Source organism: Rattus norvegicus, chromosome 17 (assembly GCF_021556685.1).
Source record: "Rattus norvegicus strain SHRSP/BbbUtx chromosome 17, alternate assembly SHRSP_T2T, whole genome shotgun sequence".
In the NCBI taxonomy this organism is placed as follows: Eukaryota; Metazoa; Chordata; class Mammalia; order Rodentia; family Muridae; genus Rattus; species Rattus norvegicus.
The window spans coordinates 2,037,705-2,058,668 of record NC_141550.1 but is presented as its reverse complement, the minus strand read 5'-3'; the positions used below and the strand labels follow the sequence as shown (position 1 = coordinate 2,058,668).

The window sequence follows — 20,964 nt, the reverse complement described above, 5'->3', positions numbered from 1 at the left end:
CTCCAAAAGAGAAAATGCAGAGCCTTCATGGCTGTGCAACAGGAAACTGTCTGCCGTTCTTGAGACACAAATGCAAGTGCAGACGTCCAGACAGACGCTCAGATTCTGATGTCTTCGTGGCACTTGTTGTCGTGTGGGACAATGTTCACTATGCTCCTATTGTCCCCAAAGTAATAAAATAAAAAATTAATGTGATTTTCAATACATTAAAAAACAAATAAACCATTCTTTCTATTGTTTTAACTTCAGAGAAGACCTTGAGGAAGCAGTGGTGGCTTCAGCTGTCTCTGCTGGACTTCAGCAGGCTCTCTGTGGCTTTCACTGTCTCACCTGAGATGCATAGTGTTGTAGCTGCTAACTTTCTCTACATACTCCTCCTATTGCTGTCGCCTTGTGTCCTGTAATGCCGTCGACACCTCACCTTGAGTGCTAGGTGAAGTATCATGTGATTGGCCCTCTAGTTCTTGGTGACCTTAGAAGTGGTTCCAGTACCTGACCACCCAGGCGTCTCTCAAACTAGACAGATAGTAAAGGAGCAGGTCAAAGGTCGATGCTGAGCACTGGCAGAGAGGCTTGGTGGGCACAGCATTTCGATTTTCCTGCCTACTCCTCATTCTAAATCCTCCTTCCCACTTGAGTTGTATTTTATCATTTATCAGTATCTCAAGACTGAAAGACATCCTCTTTCTGGGTGTGGGACTCTCCTTTGCAAGCTCAGTTAAGACAATAGTAGCCATGGGGTTAGGGCCAGGCAAAAGAAAAGGAGAGATTGCTATTTTTTATAGTTTTTTTAAATTTCTTTTTAATTTTTTTTCCTGGATGGTTTTTGTATTTACATTTTAAATCTTATCCCCTTTCCCGGTTCCCCCCCTCTCTCTTCCCCCTCCCCCTGCTTCTATGAGGATGTTCTTCCTCCCACTACCCACTCCCACCTGGCATTCCTCTACTCTGAGGAAATGAGTCTTCACAGGACCAAGGGCTTCACCTATTGATGCCAGACAATGCTATCCTCTGCTACATATGCAGCTGGAGCCATGGGTTCCCCCACCCCCATGTGTACTCTTTGGTTGGTGGTTTAGTCCCTGGGAGCTCTGGGGAGTCTGGTTGGTTGATATTGTTGTTCTTCCTATGGGGTTTCAAATCCCTTCAGCTCCTGCAGTTTTTTTTCTCTAACTCCTCCATTGGGATCCCTGTGCTGAGTCCAATGGTTGGCTGCAAGCATCCTCATCTGTATCAGTAAGGCTCTGGCAGAGCCTCTCGGGAGACATCCCTATAAGGCTCCTATAGCAAGCGCTTCTTGGCATCAGCAATAGTGACTGGGTTAGGTGGCTGCATGTGGGATGGATTCCCAGGCGGGGCAGTCTCTGGATGGCCTTTCCTTCAATGACTGCTCCACACTTTGTCCCTGTATTTCCTCCCATGAGTATTTTGTTACCCCTTCTAAGAAGGACTGATCCATCCATATTTTGGTCTTCCTTCTTCTTGAGCTTCCTATGATCTGTGAATTGTATCTTGGATATTCCAAGCTTTTGGGCTAATAACTACTTATCAGTGAGTGCATACCATGTGTGTTCTTTTATGATTGGCTTACCTCACTCAGGATGATATTTTCTAGTCCCATCCATTTGCCTAAGGATTTCATGAAGTCATTGTTTTTGATAGCTGAGTAGTACTCCAGTGTGTAAATGTACCCCCTTTTCTGTATCAATTCATCTGTCGAAGGGCATCTGGGTTCTTTCCAGCCTCTGGCTATTATAAATAAGGCTGCTATGAACATAGTGGAGCATGCCATCCTTGTTCTATGTTGGAGCATCTTTTGGGTATAGCTGGGTCCTCAGCTATGTCCAATTTTCTGAGGAACTGCCAGACTGATTTTCAGAGTGGCTGTATCAGCTTGCAATCCCACCGACAATGGAGCCGTGTTCCTTTCTCCACACCCTTGCCAGCATCTGCTGTCACCTGAGTTTTTGATCTTAGCCATTTGACTGATGTGAGGTGGAATCTCAGGGTCGTTTTGATTTGCATTTCCCTGATGACAAAGGATGCTGAACATTTCTTTAGGTGCTTCATGGCCATTCCATACTCCTCAGTTGAGAATTCTTTGTTTATCTCTGTACCCCATTTTTAATAGTATTATTTGGTTCTCTGGAGTCTAACTTCTTAAGTTCTTTGTGTATATTAGATATTAGCCTTCTATCAGATGTAGGATTGGTAAAGATCTTTTCCCAAGCTGTTGGTTGCCATTTTGTCCTAATGACAGTGTCCTTTGTCTTATAAAAGCTTTGCAATTTTATGGGGTCTCATTTGTCCATTCTTGATCTTAGAGCACAAGCCATTGGTGTTCTGTTCAGGAAAATTTCCCCTGTGTCTATGTGTTTAAGGCTCTTCCCCACTTTCTCTTCTGTTAGTTACAGTGTATTTGGTTTTATGTGAAGGTTCTTGATCCACTTGGATTTGAGCTTTGTACAAAGGAGAAAAGGTGGATCAATTTGAATTCTTCTACATGCTGTTTTTTCCCCCCACTGGATGATTTTAGCTCCTTTGTCAAAGATCAAATGATCATAAGTATATGGATTCATTTTTGGGTCTTCAGTTTTATTCCATTGATCTACCTGCCTGTTTCTGTACCAATACCATTCAGTTTTTTTTATTATTATGATTGCTCTGTAATATAGCTTGAGGTCAGGGATGGTGATTCCACTAGAAGTTCTTTTATTGTCGAGAATATTTTTCGCTATCCTGGGTTTTTTGTTATTCCAAATGAATTTGCAAATTGTTCTTTCTATCTCTATGAAGAATTCAGTTGGAATTTTGATGGGGATTGTATTGAATCTGTAGATTGCTTTTGGCAAAATGGCAAATTTTACTATATTAATCTTGCCAATCTATGAGCATGGGAGATTTCCATCTTCTGAGATCTTCTTCAGTTTCTTTCTTCAGAGACTTGAAGTCCTTGTCATACAGCTCTTTGTTGTTGTTGTTGCTGTTATTGTTGTTGTTATACAGCTCTTTTACTTGCTTGGTTAGAGTCACACCAAGGTATTTTATATTATTTGTGACTATTGTGAAGGGTGTCATTTCCCTAATTCCTTTCTCAGCCTGTTTATCATTTGAGTAGAGGAAGGAAGGCTACTGATTTGAGTTAATTTTATATCCAGCCACTTTGCTGAAGTTGTTTATCAGCTCTAGAAGTCCTCTGGTGGAATGCCTACTCCATCTTGTTTCTTGAACCACTTGCTTGGAAAAGTTTTTCCCAGTCTTTTCCTCTGAGGTAGTATCTGTCTTTGTCACTGAGGTGCATTTCCTGTATGCAGCAAAATGCTGGGTCTTGTTTATGTATCCAGTCTGTTAGTCTGTCTTTTTATTGGGGAATTGAGTCCATTGATATTAAGAGATATTAAGGAATAGTTATTGTTTCCTGTTATTTTTGTAGTTAGATGTGAAATTATGTTTTGTGGCTTTTTTTTTTGGTTTATTGAAAGAAAGATTAATTTTTTTGCTATATCTAGGGTTTAGTTTTCCCTCCTTGTGTTGGAGTTTTCCATCTATTATCCTTTGTAGGGCTGGATTTGTGGAAAGATATTATGTAAATTTGGTTTTGTCATGGAATATCTTGGTTTCTCCATCTATGTTAATTGAGAGTTTTGCAGGATACAGTAACCTGGGCTGGCATTTGTGTTCTCTTAGGGTCTGTATTACATTTGCCCAGGATGTTCTAGCTTTCATAGTCTCTGTTGAGAAGTCCTGTGTAATTCTATTAGGTCTGCCTTTATATGTTACTTGACCTTTTTCCCTTACTGCTTTTAATATTCTTTCTTTGTTTTGTGTATTTGGTGTTTTGACTATTATGTGATGGGAGGAGTTTCTCTTCTGGTCCAACCTATTTGGAGTTCTGTAGGCTTCTTGTATGTTCATGAGCATCTCTTTCTTTAGGTTAGGGAAGTTTTCTTCTATAATTTTGTGAAAGGTATTTACTGGCCCTTTAAGTTGGGAATCTTTACTCTCTTCTATACCTATTATCCTTAGGTTTGGTCTTATTGTGTCCTGGACTTCCTGCATGTTTTGGGTTAGGAGCTTTTTGCATTTTATATTATCTTTGATGGTTGTGTCGATGTTTTCTATGGTATCTTCTGCCCCTGAGATTTTCTCTTCTATCTCTTGTATTCTGTTGGCGATGCTTCCGTCTATGACTCCTGATCACTTTCCTTGGTTTTCTATCTCCTGGGTTGTCTCCCTTTGTGCTTTCTTTATTGTTTCTATTTCCATTTTTAGATCCTGGGTGGTTTTGTTCAATTCCTTTACCTGTTTGGTTTTTTTTTTTTCCTGTAATTCTTTAAGGGATATTTTGTGTTTCCTCTTTAAGGGCTTCTACCTCTTAGCCTGTGTTCTCCTGTATTTCTTTAAGGGAGTTATTTATGTCCTTCTTCAAGTCCTTTATCATCATCATAAGATGTGATTTTAAGTCCAAATCTTGCTTTTCTGGTGTGTTGGGGTATCCAGGACTTGCTGTGGTGGGAGAATTGGGTTCTGATGATGCCAAGTGCCCTTGGTTTCTGTTGCTTAGGTTCTTGTACTTGCCTCTCAATATCTAGATATTTCTGGTGTTAGCTGGTCTTGCTCTCTCTGACTGGAACTTGTCCTTCCTGTGGGCCTGTGTACCTGTCATCTTAGGAGCGAGAGCACTCCTGGGAGACCAGTTCTCTCCAGACAAGAGAGAGGGCTCCTACGGAGGGCTGTAGGGCAGTTTTAACTCTGGACGCAGATGGAGACAGGAAGAGATTATTTTTTGATGATTTAATTTTGTTTTACATTAAAATACATTATTTAAGTGCCAAATAATTGCTGCTTATATTATACTCTCTTCCCAAAGAACAGTCACCTTTTTTTTCCTCATTATACCCCCTGAAATAAATAAATGGCAATAAATAAAGAAGTAAACACTTTAATGTAGGCCTTCCAGCACATACCTATAACCCAACTATTTTGGAACCTGAGGCAGAAAGAACTCTAGCTCAAGGCCAGCCTCAGTACTTACTGATATTCTGTCTCAAAATAAAAAGCAAAAAGAAGGCTGAGAATATAGCACAGTGTCTGAACACTCATCTATGGGCAAAAATTAATAAAATAATTACTTCTAACTCTTACCTGGCCTTGGTGTTTTCCACCTTGCACCACTGATAAGGTGTGTGGTTATTCAGAGCTGGGCCTTCCCAGAGTCCTATCTTCTCCTTGTAGGTCACATTATACAAGTTGTATCAATACTTCAAGTTTGAAGAGTGCGTGAGGAGTCATAGCCTTGTATATGAAAGCTGTGGCTGTAGCATTTCTGTGTTCTTCTACCTTGAGTTAATCATGGTACTTTGTTGTCTCCCCACACTGTTTTCTTGGATTTCTATGTATTTCTCAGCCCTGGCCTCCTGGTCTCCTATTCTCCTGAAGGGCTCTCCCTGGGTCCTTAGTTGGCTTCTGTGGGCATGTGGGCTACAGGCATTCTCACTTTTCTCTGGCCTCTTTGGAAGCATACGTCTGTAGTCTAGTAGCTTCCAAAGAATATGGGTGTGTAAGAGGCGGATGTTTTTAAGCTCTATGTATCTGAAGATGTAGGATCTTGTCTTTTACTCTCAGCTTCAGTTTCTACTCTTGATACGAGTAGCTTACTCTGCGCATCAGGTACTTTGTGTCCTTTCTGTCTAGAGTCCCATGTCCCCTTTTGGGGTAATACCCTGAGTTGTAAGGTGACAGTCCTCTCCTCCGATCTCTGCCATGTTCTGGAGGAATTCTAGTACATCGGTGTTGGGCCTCTCAACTGCACTTTCCTTCTCCCTTATTTTTGTTGTTTTGTTTTGTTTTGGCTTGGCTTGATTTGACATTTTCCTTGACTCTCTGGGAGATATTTTCACCTCAGAATTTTCTCTCATCCCTTTATTGAGTCTTTCTTTTTTTCCCATCAAGCTTTTCTATACTAATGATGTGCTTTCAAACATGTTCTCTTAATTCTGAGGTTTGGGGGCTTTTTTTTTAGTCTGGTGGTGTTAACATCTTAAGGGTGCTCACTGTCCTCCAGGTATATTTTATACTTACTTGGTTCTCTCAGCCTTGAACCCTAGGCTTTCTACAAGTGCCATGAAGCTCCTTGGTTGGTTAAGATTTGGGGAAGAGAAGTTTAAGAAATAGACTGGCAGTTCAAAGTGCACAAATGAGTCAGCCTCACCACAGCTGATCTCCAGCTTCTGTGTCGTCAGGCCTCTGATTTAAAGCCTCTGTAAGGCTGCTCTTCTTATGTAGCCCAGGCTGGTCTGACCTCAGTATGTAGCCAAGGACAAGCTTGTATTTCTAGTCTCCCTGCCTCTATCTCTCAAGAGCACAGATTATAGATGTATGTATGTGAGGCAAGCATTCTTAGCACCATTCTACATCCCATAGGGTTTAGTTTTGTTTTGTTTTGTTTTTTAAAGCAAACCTCCAGTTATCCATAATAAAATAAGTCATCAAAAGAATACTGTAGGTTGTAACTAACCCTAGCCCTTGGATTTAGATCTGGGTTTCTTTTCTTTTCTTTTTTCTTTTTATGTCAAAGCTTTTAAAAAACAATTGTGTAAGGAACTGGAGAGATGGCTCAGTGGTTAAGAGCACTTGTTGCTCTTGCAGAGGACCTGAGTTTGATTCCAGGCACCCACATGGTGGCTCTAAAACATCTGAAACTGCAGTTCCAAAGGATTTGACACCATCTTCTGACCTCTGTTGGCACTAGACACACACACACACACACACAGAGAGAGAGAGAGAGAGAGAGAGAGAGAGAGAGAGACAGACAGACAGACAGACAGACAGACAGACAGACAGACGAGAGACTCTGAGATGAAGTCTCATGAGTCCCAGGCTATTTTCAAACTAGCTAAGCTTTTCATATAGCCAAGGATTACTCACTACCATGCCTGACTCTATGAACTATCCATTTATAGCAGATGCCTGGATAATATGGGCATATACCCAAAAGATGCTCCAACATAGATCAAGGACACATGCTCCACTATGTTCATAGCAGCCTTATTTATAATAGCAGAAGCTGGAAAGAACCCAGATGCCCTTCAACAGAGGAATGGATACAGAAAAGGTAGTACATTTACACAATAGAGTACTACTCTGCTATCAAAAACAGTGACTTTATGAAATTCATAGGCAAATGGATGGGACTAGAAAATATCATCCTGAGTGAGGAAACCCAGTCACAAAAGAACACACATGGTATGTACTCACTGATAAGTGGTTATTAGCCCAAAAGCTCGAATTGTCCAAGATACAATCCACAGACCACATGAAGCTCAAGTTGAAGGAAAATCAAAGTGTGGATGTTTCAGACCTTCTTAGAAGGGGGAACAAAAATACTCACAGGAGGAAATATGGAGACAAAGTGTGGAGCAGAGACTGAAGGAAAGGCCATCCAGATACTGCCCCACCTGGGAATCTATCCCATATACAGACACCAAACCCAGACAATATTGTTGATACCAAGAAGTTCATGCTGACAGGAGCCTGATATAACTGTCTCCTGAGAGGCTCTGCCAAAGACTGACAAATACAGAGGCAGATGCTTGCAGCCAACCATTGAACTGAGAATGGGCTGATGGAACTGAAGGGGTTTGCAACCCCATAAGAAGGACACTGATATCAACTAACCAGACACCTCCCCACCCAAACCCCGAGCTCCCAGGGACTAAACCACTATCCCAAGAGTACACAGGGATGAACCTATCAGTCTCCAGTCGCATATGTAGCAGAGGATGGCATCAATGAGAGGAGAGGCCCTTGATTGTGTCAATGCTAGATGACCCAGTGTAGGGGAATGTCAGGGCAGGGAGGTGGGAAGGAGTTGGTGGGTGAGCGAGGGAGCGCCCTCATAGAAGCAGGCAGTGGGGGTGGGATAGCAGGTCTCTGGAGGGGAAACCAGGAAAGAGGACAACATTTAAAACGTAAACCAATAAAAGAAAAAAATGGGAAAAAAAAAGAATCATACTAAATTAGAAGATGTGATCAGATTTCGGAAACAGGAAGTTTACTTCCTCATCTTTTAAGTAAGAGAGACTTAAGATTATAAGTTATCAATCACTTATAAGCCTTCTCTAGTGTCTGGACCAAGTAGAGAATACATTCTGAACTGGGGTGGGAATCCTTGGTACCAAGAACTCTCTACTTTTAATTTGCATAAGCTCAAGGAGGAGAGGGTGATCAACTAAATAGAAGGATGTGGGTAAGATCCACATTTTACAGCTAACTGGTTGAAAAGTCAGGACCAAACCTAGGCACTTCCTTTCCATAATTTCATGCTTTCCTACTGTATCCATCTTAGAATGACTTTAATTAAATTTTAAGAAATAGTTAGATTACAACACAGAAGTGATCATTCCTCATTTATTCATCTTTCATCAAATATCAGCTGTTTTTTCTTTTTCATGCCGGGCAAGGAGAAGAGGAGGGTGTGTTCTTGTATCTGTGGCAGCCCAAGGCCAGAGCCCTTCTGTGTTTGTGGCTAAGTGGCCACTTCAGCACCACCTTGTACAGTTAGCCTTGCGAATGGCTTCAATCTGATCGCTAGAAGAGATCCAGAACTCCTTGGTTGCCTTCAAACTAGCATCTTTCTTGTACTTTTCCTAAGGCCTGAAGTCATTCTGTTTCAGGTGGCATGACCTGTGTCAAAGATGAGGCATTGTCAGTTTGTCCTACAGACTCTGTGAGAGAAGAACTACAATTGAGTAGGATCCAGAACCACACAGTGCCTCATGACAGTTGCTCTCTGTTTACAGGATACATGAGCTGGCATTACTATGTGACCATGCCAATGCCTGCCTCTACCTTCACAATTGCAGTGGGATGCTGGACAGAAATGAAGCCCAAGACATCCCCATTAGATGATCTGACTGAGCACACCCTCCCCCTCCGACCATCAGACGCTGACTTCAGGTTTGTGTTTGGGAATTAGCTGACTTCACTCTAAGGCTGTGTCATTTCTGCTGAGAACCTGTGCCAGTTTGGACCTTGTCAAAGCACCAAAAGGCCTACTGGGAAAAAGAAGGTTGGGAAAAAGAAATATGGGCTCATGAGAAAAGAGAAGAAAGCAGGTGGATGTGAAATCTTCTGTGATGTCAGGAGAAGCATTTCTACATGCTTGCTTAAATTAAAAAGCTTCAGATTGAACTGTCTCCCTCCTACCCTTTAGAAGTTGGTCATAGTGTCTAGTCAAAAAATTGGCTTAATGAAGTGCAGGTGCACACTCAAAGAAAGATGCAGTGAAAGATTCGTCCAGTTGACCTGCGGAGGGCACTGAGTATTCTGGCCCAGTGATGGCTGTTAGTAGTATGTTGTGGGCAACCTCTTCAGTGGTGCTCAGTGGCCTCAGGGAGCCCCAGCAACAAGAAAACTCACACAGTTCTTGGGTTAAGGGAGTCCTGCTGAGTCAAGGCCTGTTAACTTCTTTCTCTGCTTTTTCAATGGAGAGAAAATCAGCTTTAGGTTTTTAGACATTGACATAGACTATTGCATAAAGAATCTAGAAGAATGGTCCAGATGTTTATTTGATCTTTGAAATAAGACTGAGTGACAGGGCTTTGTTGGTAGAGTCCTTACTTAGCAAGCATGAAGCCCTGGATTCCATCCCCAGCACCACATAAACAGGCATGATGGCCTTGTCTCCTACACTTAAGAGGCAGAGAGGAAAGAAGTTAGATAGAACTTTGAATACACTGAAAGTTCTAGCCAGCACGCTACGAGAAAAAGAAGCCGACTAAGTTAGCAGTCCAAACTGGTCTTTCTTTGCTATGTTGCTTGTATTCTCACCACGGAGACTATGGCAGTGTCCTCAGGAACTGATGCCATGTGGTTTCTTCTCTGACAGGCACATTTACTGCCTACATTATGTTATCTTGGCAGCATAGAGCTAATGTCCACTTTTTCTTAGTAACATGTCAGTTTTGGAGTGTCTATCCTAAGGGTTCTACACTGTATAGTTCCAGAAAGATTAATAACTTTTACTTGTATCCTGGAAAGGGAAGAGGGGAATTGTGGACAGAAGTGATACACACACTGCTTTCATGTGGGAATATTTAACTGTAAGTGACACTCTCTAGTATTCCCTTCCCTTGCTCTGGATCTACATGGTAGGCCTCATTCTGTAGTTATAAATGGCTCAAATTTCTGAATGAGGAAGGCAGCAGTCCTAAAGAGTAACTTTGACTTGGTATGAGGAAGAAATGAACCTTCTTGTGGTAGAGCACTGATAGATATGCTACAAAGTTTGTGACTGTTGTATGTCCTAGCTGATCCTGAACCCACACAGAAGCTACTGGTTGTCAGCAGGCAGTGTCTGGGGTTCATTTAGTCCTGAGGAGAGACCTATAAGGTGTGTTGGCTGTCGCGCGCCCAATGTCCCGCCAGCAAGAACGACGCATGGCAACAGGATTCTTCTGCGAGCAAGCCTTTACTTTGTTACAGCTCTTCTTAGTGTTACAGCTCTTCTCAGTGTTACAGCTCTCTTAGTGTTACAGCTCTCTTGAACAGGGACCCCGAGCAGCAAAATCGCTCGACTTATATAGACAACAGTATGCTAATTATCTCTCAGGGATTGGTGGGGCATGGATCACCCCACTACTTGTCCTCCAGGGATTGGCGGAGAATGAATCACCTCATTAGCATATTGACAGTCAACTGACACCTGGTGCATAAACCGCACATGTGCAGTACCGCTGTTCACCACTAGAGGGAGCCCTAGCAAGGGGACAAGCCTGCACATGCGCAGTAAGTTGTCGACATCCAGACAAGGCTGGATGTCGGCGCCATCTTTGTTTCGCTGCGCTGCTCTCTACATCTCCCCCTTTTTTGTTTAATAAAATGACTGGTCTAGATCTGGGTGTCACGTCAATCTTGTCATTGCTCCTGTCTTAGGTCGTTCTCATTCAAACTCGGCCTTACCCGTCATAGAGTTACCCTATCGCCACCGGGCCCCGTGTCTTGGGTTGGTCCGAGCTCGAGGAAAGTTGCCCGTCCCTGGATACAATGATCCACATGACTGTGACAAAAATGATCTAGGGCGAACTCTTGATCTTTTAAAGAGGCCAGCCATATGTTGGGAGAAGCACCCTTTTTAATGGTGGTCATAGCCTGGTAAACAACCACTTTGTGTCTGGCATGTTCTCTTTTTAAACGGCCAATAAGCCAGAGACCTACTCCGCATCCCAGGAGGACAATAGCTCCCCGGGACAAACATGCCCGCCCACTCCTTGAAAAGGGAGAAAGCATTGGTAATCTATGAGGTAAAGTCTTCAACTGTGATGGGGTCCAGCCTAGTGCTGTTGAGGACAGCAATCTGCATCAGCAATTGTCTTGATAGTTGCTCTGCTTTCATGGACCAGTTTCCTTTCAGATAATTCGAGATTTCTTTGCTCTGTTGAAAATGCTGAGAAAAGTTAGCTCGCAAAGGAATAATGCATAAACCTCTAAGGGAGGAAACACAAGACAGCTGTGTCATATGATACAGTGCTTCAATTTGTTCTTGAACTAAATCTATCCCTTGATTGGCTAATAGAAGGCCAGATGCCAAATGGGTATTAAATTCTTCTTGTATCTCTAGCGCCACTGCAGTTCTTTCTACAATCTGATTGACAGTCTCAGCCGTCTGTATTTGATTGGTCATAGCGATTGCAGCTGTGGTAGCTGCGGAAGCAGACAGCACAATGGCTGAAATTATGGCTGCCGTAATTCCAAAATTTCTTTTGTCTCTCAGCAAATTAAGAATAGGAAAGCTATCTGGGTTTGCCTCCACTGGGATTGGCACAAAGGAGGGAATCTTAACCATCACTGCAGTGTCATTGGTGCCATCCCAGCATTCAGCTAAATAGCAGACTACATCAGAGCTGTTACAATTTAAAGCACCACTGCTTACATTAGTGCTTATCAGAAAAAATGTGATCTAGCACATACTGAAGTACTAGTGGCAGTATTATTTGCCAAGAGGTTATTATATTGAATATTGATCAACCTGGTATCACCTTTTTCTGGTAGCTGAAACATTATACAGCACGAAGTTCTCTCCCATCAACCTATCAAAGGGGGTCAGGGATGTATATGCCCCTTGCTCATTGGACAGCACCCATTGAAACCAAGGCCAGAGATTATGCTTGCCAGTCTTATTCTCAAAACAGTAGAATTGCTATGAACTGGCATGGGTACTGGCCAGGATCTGGCAATAGCCCACAGAGTGAGCGAATTAACCTGTATTACCATTCCCAGTAGTAATAGTAGGGTTCGTAGTCTCATCTTCAGGAAGAGCAGAAGGCAATTTTCGAGTCAAACGCTCAGGTACCCAAATTGGATTTTCTTGATTCTGCGGAAAAACACAAATCACTCCCCTAGATCTCGAAATCACGGGATCTGGGCCACGCCATTCATCAGTTAAGACATCCTTCCACTTTACTTCTACATTAGTTATAGGTGTAGTAGCAGCATGGCGATCCGTGGCAGAGCGGCCATGCACATCCAAAATTAAGAAATTTAGAGTAAAAAGAGCTAAAGAAAGTTGTTCTTTTGGTGTTCGGCTGCTGGCAATTCCCTCTTTTTGTTTTTGTATAAGCTCTTTTAAGGTATGATGTACCCTTTCCACAATTCCTTGACCTTGGGGATTGTATGGCAATCCTGTAGTATGTTTGACCTGCATTGTCTGGCAAAATGCCTGAAAGGACTTTGCAGTGTAGGCAGGCCTGTTGTCTGTCTTGAGACTATCAGGCTTTCCCCTGGCTGCCCATGCCTCTAAGCAATGGCTAATGGCATTACGAGTCTTTTCACCAGTCATCAGAGTAGCGTGTATAATACCGGAACAGGTATCAACAGAAACATGAGCATATTTTAAATTTTACCAGTTTTATGTCAACTTTCTGTTATCAATGTTACATTTTTTAAACCATATCCAATAACTTAAAAGCCAATAGTCCATAACCAAGGCATGTAGAGAATATTTATACATTTAAAACCAATCAGAAAACAAAATTGAAGTGGCTACACATATCTTAGCTACAGGTGCAAGGCTCCAAGGGCTGATTGAAACTGCTTTTTTAAGAGAAGCACCTTGTCACTTGCTAAATCTCCTTGAGATCAGGAATCCAAGTAGGCACACTCAAGTTTATCTTTTTGTTTGATTCTCCTGAATAAATTTTCAGGCGGTCTACCTCTATCAAATCTGATCAGTATGACTCTGTGAGGTTTCCAGAGCCTAATCACATACCTAGCAATAACCTCAACTTGAGCCACAACAAAAGCTGCACTGACCCCATTTTTTATCTTTGCCTTCTCTCTGTTCCTTTTATCTCCTTTTCTTTTCTTTTTTTCTTTTGAGACCTTTTCTCCCTCTGACATACTTTCTTGTTGTTCTGCAAGGACCCTCTGACCTGTCCTAACAGCTTCCTCACATTGTTTATCCTCTAAGCAGGCAGGGACCATTTGCCAAAGAGGTTTTGGTCCGGGCTTAAGCTTGCTGCCTGTGGCTTCTCTATCCCACACAAAGAAAAAAAGAAACAAAATTACCAGCCTTGCCCACAAAGGATCCATAACTTTAGGTTTCTTCACAGTGGCTCTCCACCTAGGCCCATATCTTTCTTCCTCATATATGGCTGCCTCTTCCTCTAATTCCTCCTCCTTGGACTCTGACAACTCTTGCTCAGAGTCACTGCCAGCCAGTTCTAAGGCTTCTAATTCTTTTAATGGATACAAAGTATCCTCTCCGGATGACTTGTACTTCGTCCTCCGGGGCATACCTATTTTTTCCTCTGGCAGCGTTTCTTCCCCCTTTTGTATCTCTTTCACTTTTGTTTTAGTAACCTTTTTCTTTTTGCGCGCTCCTAATTTCTCACTCTGCTCCGTTTCTGACATGCTCTCTTAAATCCAAAAAGGGGCATGCCTCTCGAAGCCTAATTTCTCACTCTGCTCTGTTTCTGACATGCTCTATTCCAAAAAGGGGCATGCCTCTCGAAGCTTACCTTTTAATTTACCTTCTCACAGTTCTGAATCCTCTTCAGCACACTGAAGGGTCCCCTCGGCACCGGCAATGTTGGTTCCCGGGTTTCGGCCACCACTTGTCGCGCGCCCAATGTCCCGCCAGCAAGAACGACGCGCGGCAACAGGATTCTTCTGCGAGCAAGCCTTTACTGTGTTACAGCTCTTCTTAGTGTTACAGTTCTTCTTAGTGTTACAGCTCTCTTAGTGTTACAGCTCTCTTGAACAGGGACCCCGAGCAGCAAAATCGCTCGACTTATATAGACAACAGTATGCTAATTATCTCTCAGGGATTGGTGGGGCATGGATCACCCCACTACTTGTCCTCCAGGGATTGGCGGAGAATGAATCACCTCATTAGCATATTAACGGTCAACTGACACCTGGTGCATAAACCGCACATGTGCAGTACTGCTGTTCACCACTAGAGGGAGCCCTAGCAAGGGGACAAGCCTGCACATGCGCAGTAAGTTGTTGACATCCAGACAAGGCTGGATGTCCGCGCCATCTTTGTTTCGCCACGCCGCTCTCTACAGTTGGCTCTGTTACTTTTGGTTATAAATGAGGATAAAGAGGCTTAGACAATAATTTGTTTATTTTCCTACCTACTGAGGAACACTACTTGTATTCATTTTTACCAGGTCTAATCTTTAAATAGGTGACTTAGAGTCTCTCCTAGAGATATTTCAAATCTAATCTCTAGAGAGATGACTTAGAATCTTTTCTAGAGATGTTGCAGGTGTAATCTCTAGAGAAGTGACTTAGAGTCTTTCCTAGAGATATTTAAAACCTGAATATAAGAATGGAGCAATCTCAGAAGTATCTTGGAGCTATCTTCTTACTTGGAGTCACCACCATGACCCAGATATTAATACTAACTGGAGAGTATCCTCAGAAAAACAGAAGTTCAGGGACAGGGAGATGGTTCAGTGTAAATACTCTTGCTGTCAGACCTGAAAGCCTGAATTCAATCCCCAGAACCCACATTTTAGAAGAAGAGAGCCAAGTCTCAAAAGTTATTCTCTGACCTCTGCATGAACTCCTTGTTGTCATACATATACACTAAATGTAATTTTTGAAGAAGCAAAAAAAAAAAAAGACAAAACACAGGGGCCCTTGAACCTGAGGATGCCAGCCTATGGCAGCTTTGCAGAGTCACACTCTTTTTTTTTGGTACAGTGAAGACTTTGTTTGTGGGTTCTTAATGGTGGAGAAGTTCACCTACACTCTTAGGGCTCATTGATCTGTAGGAGATGAAGACCAAGAGATTAGGTAGGGTTGGGCCCTTCTGCTCAGAATAATTGGAATCCCTTTTCATTTGTCTCTGCCATTGTGAACAGAAGAGAGCATGGCCGGGTCAGACAGGAGAACTGGGGACAAAGAACCTGAGAAACCTCCTTTAGGGGCTAGGAAAGGTGAGCTCTGTTCTTCTTCTGCCCTTGTGTGCTAGGAACAAGTTGAAGAGCATGCAGAAGGAAATGATGACAAAGATTTGGTCACCGACAAATTAAACTGAGAGAGTACATGAATGTCAGGTGTCCTAATACTTCCATGTCACTTACCAAACAGGTCAACTGCTGCTCTGATTAACAGACGCCAAACAGCAGACTGCAGAGGATCCTTCTTGATAAGGGGGCCAAAAAGGCCAGCTAATCAGGGGAGCTAGGGCAGGTCACATATCCTACTCCTACTCCAGGAAATGTGTTATTTTGTGTAATGATGGGGGGATAGTGTTGTAGAATGCTCTCTTCACATGCCCTTCCATGACTGACAGTGCACACTTTCTTTTTGATTATCTACATGCTTGTCCATCCAAAATGTACAGCTGATAAAGCAGCAGTTGAGTTCTCAACCTGCCATAGAATCACATCTCAGATGACCATCACTGGTAGTTAAAGTGGTTGTTTATCCACCACATCCCTGGCTCCATGGGCTGAGCAGCTTTGTTTTGCCATCACACCCATGTTGGTGTTGCTGAGCAGGCTCACATCTGATGATGCCTGCCTTGCTAGACTTCCTTCCCACCAATCTCACTCATGTCAAACTTACATTTACAGAAGCTTTACATGCCACGGCTTTCACTTGCCTGAGTGTTCATCTAGTTTCCAGAACTTAGCCAAAAAATTGGTCACTGAATTTTTGATCATCATTCAGATGAGCTAAATTAGCAAGGACAAAGAACTACTCCAGACCACCAGACTACTTAAGATGAACAATTTAGTAAACATACAGACTAAAAGCATTAGATAAACCCCCCAGTATGCATCAATTTTATTTAGTTCTAACCACAGAAGAGTCTTGCATTACATTAAGCCTCCCAGGCCTTCATTTGGGGTCATACAGCTTATGCTTGGCATGGAAGCTTGGCTATCCTTCAGTAGAACACATTGAAACTGATTGAAAGGGTTGAAAACTGGCATCATGTTAAAGACATTGAGATGACTCATTCTACAGAAAGAAAAACTTGGAGTAGGGAAAGTCTGTCTTGAGAGTAGTAAAAACTGAGGGAAGCCACCATGAATGGAAGAGAAAGAATCTCCAGTTGCCTCTGGGTCTGTGCTAACTGTTGATTACACAATCCCTGGATCCCCTTAGCTGCTGCATGAATGGGGCCTTGAAGTGAATGGGCATAGTCATCTTTTGCATGTAGAAACTTTAGGAAGCATTTTAGTGTGCGATTGACATCCACTGTGGCCTGCTGGAATACTGTGTGCACACCTGATTCAGAATATTCTGTCATGCCACAGAGTTCTCTCCTATCCTCTCTAATCTGCCTCCTCTCTTCAGGCAGCCATACTATGAGACTGTGGTTGAGATAAGAGAGAAAGAGGCCCCAGATACTGAAGTCCTTGCCTTGGTCACAGCTGGTCATCACAGTTGGTCACAGCACAGCCAGTGAAGCCAAGTTGCACTGGTCTTTACCTAAGACCTCACAAGTTGCACCCTCATACAGTTCTTCCTATGACTATCAAGAGCCTCATTGACGTAATTTGCCCACAGCTTAATTGTTTTAAGTCCTAAGTTTTATGGAAAATGGTATTAAGTTATGCATCTAACAGTAATCATCCTCATTAGTTTGGTGAGTGTTCATATAGGCCTGGAAAGAAAATGATTCATCTTTTCCCTTGAACAAACAGGCTTGTTTGATGTACATTGCTGCCTTTACTCTGTTCCCTCACCTTTAGTTTTCTTAGGTGTAAGAGATAATCTCCTTCCATGGGAATAAGAAGTTTCTAGATACCATGTTTCCCTACACGGTGGCATCATGTTTAGACCTTAAACGTATTCTCTAGCTGTGTCCAGAGAGTTCTAGCTTTAGGTAGCACGCTTTGAAGGCCTCCTCTTTTTTTCAGTTTGAGACAAGTTTTTTTCAGTCGTGACATCTAGCCCAAGCTGGCCTAGAACTGATGGAGTCCCGGCTAGTGTCAAATCCACAATACTCTTGTCCCAGCCTCCTGAGTGCAGGAGTTCTAGGGATATTGGTCCATGCTATTGTCACACTTGGCTTCTGAAAGCTTTGGGGTGAGAGGTTTGAGGCATGATCTCATGGAGCCCAAACTTACCTTGAACTCCTGATTCTTGTCTCTACCTTTCAAGTGCTAGGGCTACAGGTGTATGGGCATATGCCATGGACACATGGTCAACTGCAGCTTGTAAAAGCTTTTCAGTAGAAAGTATATGAGCGTAAATTACCGTAGGACATTGTTTTTCTGTGTAAATACATTTTTTAAAACCCCACAGAGGCTCACTAGGTTGGCCGTCTTTGCTCCTCGTCTTTAGGTGGATGTTGAATGTTTACAAGCAGACACTTTTGCTTTCTTTCCCAGAAGGTGATGTTATCAGTCCAGGACTTTGGCTTGAGCTCAGTGTTAGTAACTATATTCTTGCAGTCACTTCATTTTGGCAGTTTTATGGATCTCCTTTTTTTTTTTTTTTTTTTTTACACACCCCCATCTATAACCAGGCCTCACTGGGGCTGGTTATTCTTGAAGCATGATGGTGGAAGTTGAGGCTTGTTTACATAGCTGTGTGGATCTCCTGATCACAGGCTTTGGATGGGTGGAAGATACTTCATAAACCTAAAGACGCATTATTGTTGCAACCTGCCCAAATTGAGGCAGGCAAGCACTTAGAGATTCTTCAGTATCCGTGGAGAATCATAGCAGCACCCACAGCTAGAATTGTAATCTGCAATTTAAGGTTACAGGGTTTTTCCATTGTGTTTGAATAGAGGGCATGTTAACAGATGAAAAAATAGAATTCTCTTTGATGTTGGTTTCTTTAGATATATAAGTTCTCTTGAGGCTTGTGAGTCAGGCTCTAGGAATTTTCTTTTAGTTCCGCCTTTGCCTTTCAGGGAGTAACATGTCAGATGGGGCTAACTGGACTCTGCTCTGCTTTCTTAGAAGGTTGATTTCATTAAATTTATACTGAAAGTGTATTAGAAAGGTACCAGAGACATAGCTCAGTTGGTAGAATACTTGCCTAGCATTCAGGAAGCCCTGGGTTCAATTCCTGGTACTATATAAACCAGGCATATCCCAGTAATCCCAGCATATAGGAGGTAGAGAAAAGATGATCAGGAGTTCAAGGCCATTTTCATCTACATGGTGAGTTTGAGACCAGCCTGGGATGCATGTGACCCTGTCTTCAAAGCCCAAAAAGATATTGAAAAAGTGCTCTCTGAAGTGCCAGCCTCTGGCAGTTATAGTTGATACCTGTAACTGTTATTGGTTCATTGTCCTACCTCACATTATGTCACTTATTCTAGGACTTTCCAGAATGGAATCTTTAATTTGCCTATAGCCAGGTACATAGTGCCTCATGCCTGTAATCCCAGTACGTGAGAGACAGATGCAGAAGGATCAGAAGTTGAAGGGTAGCCTCAGCTATATCATGAGTTCAAAGCTACCTGGGCTCCCTGAGATCCCAATGAAAAGTTAATAAATAAAATGGCTATTGCATCTCTCCCTCTCTAAACCTGTCAGTCACTTAAATAGTTCCTCTATGATAGTATTTGAGATCACATTACTAAAGGTCGAATGTGCTTTAATTTGGGTGGGAGGTTGTTTTATTGTTTCAAATCTTGCCTACCCCTAAACCCTATAATTCTGAAATAAGATCATTACTTTCATAAGCTTAGATTGAAGCCACTCAGTCCCTTCATGCACATCAATAAGTATTTGACCTATAATTTTCACTGCTGCTCAAAAGCAGACAAGCCAATAATTGAAATGAACCACCTTTGCTAATAATCCTGTTTGAGCCACTGTCTTCTTTTGCATTGCCCAGGTATGGTAACACCTGCAGTCATATGGAATACCCCTGCCGGTTCCAGAGTGCGTCTGCTGCCACCCAGAACATCATTCCTTATCGAGTGTTTGCCCCAGTGTGCCTTGAGGGTGCCTGCCGAGAGGCCCTGCTGTGGCTGATCCCCTCTTGCCTCTCAGCTGCACACTCTGTCCTGGGAACACACCCTTTCTCCAGGCTGGACATACTTATTGTCCCCACCAACTTCCCAAGTCTGGGAATGGCCAGGTATGCTGCTCGGCGTGGCATGTGGGGTGTTTTGTTAAACTCCTTCTGCACTTCCATTTGCTTTGGATGGGAGTTCCTTGTTCCCTCCTGGATATCTTACTCCTAGCTTCAGGGGATAGTTTTCATGATTGCTCGGATGTTAGCTTGGGTGATGAGAACTTACTGCTAATGAGTCCAAGGTCTTGGCATCAGACTCTGAGCACAGTAACAAAACCTGGTCCCAGGGCCACAGCTGTTCCCCTAACCCTGAACAGCTGTCTCATCCATTCTCACCACTGGTCACAAGGCTACAACTTGAGAGCCCCGTGTCAGAGCATGAATCCATCCACACTGCTGGAAAACAGCTAAAAGCAGATGGCTTACCATGGGGGAGGGATATAACAACTTGTTCCAATTTTTAATACAGTAAATGAATTATTTTTACTGTGCTGCCATCTGATTCTGACAAAAAATTAGCAACTTACTAGCTGACCCTTTGCCGTGTGTTAATTACAGCCACACCCATCAACCCCACTGTCTGTTCACACAGTGATGGGAAAGCAGCTCTGTCCCACAGAGGGAAGATGGCGGGTGAACCTTGACTATGCTTCTGTTTGCAAAGCCTAATCACTAACAGGGCTGTGCTTGACTAGGGTGGGAAAGCCAGCTCATCAGACATGTGGCTTTGAGTTTTTCCCTATTAGTCAAGGAAATTCTTGCTGCCAATTAATTTCCATGCTTTTGAACAGCTGTCATTTGTGGTGTTTTCCCAAAAAAACTGTACACATTCTTGGTAAAACCCTTGAGTAGAAAAGAACTGTCCAGAACATCTGCTTTTGATCTTTCCTATACACACACACACACACACACACACACACACACACACAACATGCACACGCACATGCACACACGCACGTACACACACGCACACAGAGACACACACATGTGCACACACACACTATACATACACACATCCCACATCACATTTTTTAAGGGATATCTGGCTTGCTATAATCCTTGAGGAGGTCTCCAAAAAATTGTTTAGACTGATTTTTATCCTGTATTTATAAAGATAATGGGAATGTAAAAACTAGGATAATTATATATATGTGGTTGCATGTATCATATAATTGTCTTGATGTCTATATATAGTTTGTCTTAACAAGGAGACTCCTTTGGTTCCTTTGAAGAGTCTCCTGGGCTTAATTTAAGCAGTTATTGGTGAGGAAAGGGTCATTCATTAAGTGTTTCTCATTTGTATCAGTTCTGAGGGGTCATTTGTTTGGGCACTTTATGAGTATTGTTTTCCAGGACATATTTGCTAACAATTCCATGTTCTAGCCTGGGGGGAACCAGAGGCCAAGCATTTTTCAAGCATAAAACTTCTTGATACCCCCTTCTTGAGGCACAGTC

General features: G+C 42.6%; 1 protein-coding gene and 1 non-coding gene across 14 annotated transcripts in view; one reads left to right on the top strand and one right to left on the bottom strand.

Annotated features, from left to right (window-relative positions):
• The window catches only part of Aopep (aminopeptidase O), a 315,985-nt gene that overhangs the window by 83,043 nt on the left and 211,978 nt on the right, over positions 1 to 20,964 (top strand). For 9 of the 13 annotated variants that reach the window (XR_015640651.1, XR_015640652.1, NM_001012346.2 and 6 more), the window contains 2 exons: positions 8,802 to 8,958; positions 19,327 to 19,572. Coding sequence is in view for 11 of the 13 variants with exons in the window: in NM_001012346.2 (NP_001012346.2) it covers positions 8,802 to 8,958; positions 19,327 to 19,572 (403 nt within the window). In the remaining 2 variants the exon portion in view is untranslated. Of the gene's footprint in view, positions 1 to 8,801; positions 8,959 to 14,393; positions 14,501 to 19,326; positions 19,573 to 20,964 lie in introns of those variants that run through there. The other 4 variants (XM_087589943.1, XM_087589940.1, XM_087589942.1 and 1 more) reach the window with 2 other exon arrangements.
• On the bottom strand, positions 10,453 to 14,268 carry LOC134482654 (uncharacterized). The gene is made up of 2 exons (XR_015641382.1): positions 14,019 to 14,268; positions 10,453 to 12,373 (listed from the first exon to the last, which is right to left on the bottom strand). It is a non-coding gene; the product is annotated as an uncharacterized LOC134482654 (transcript).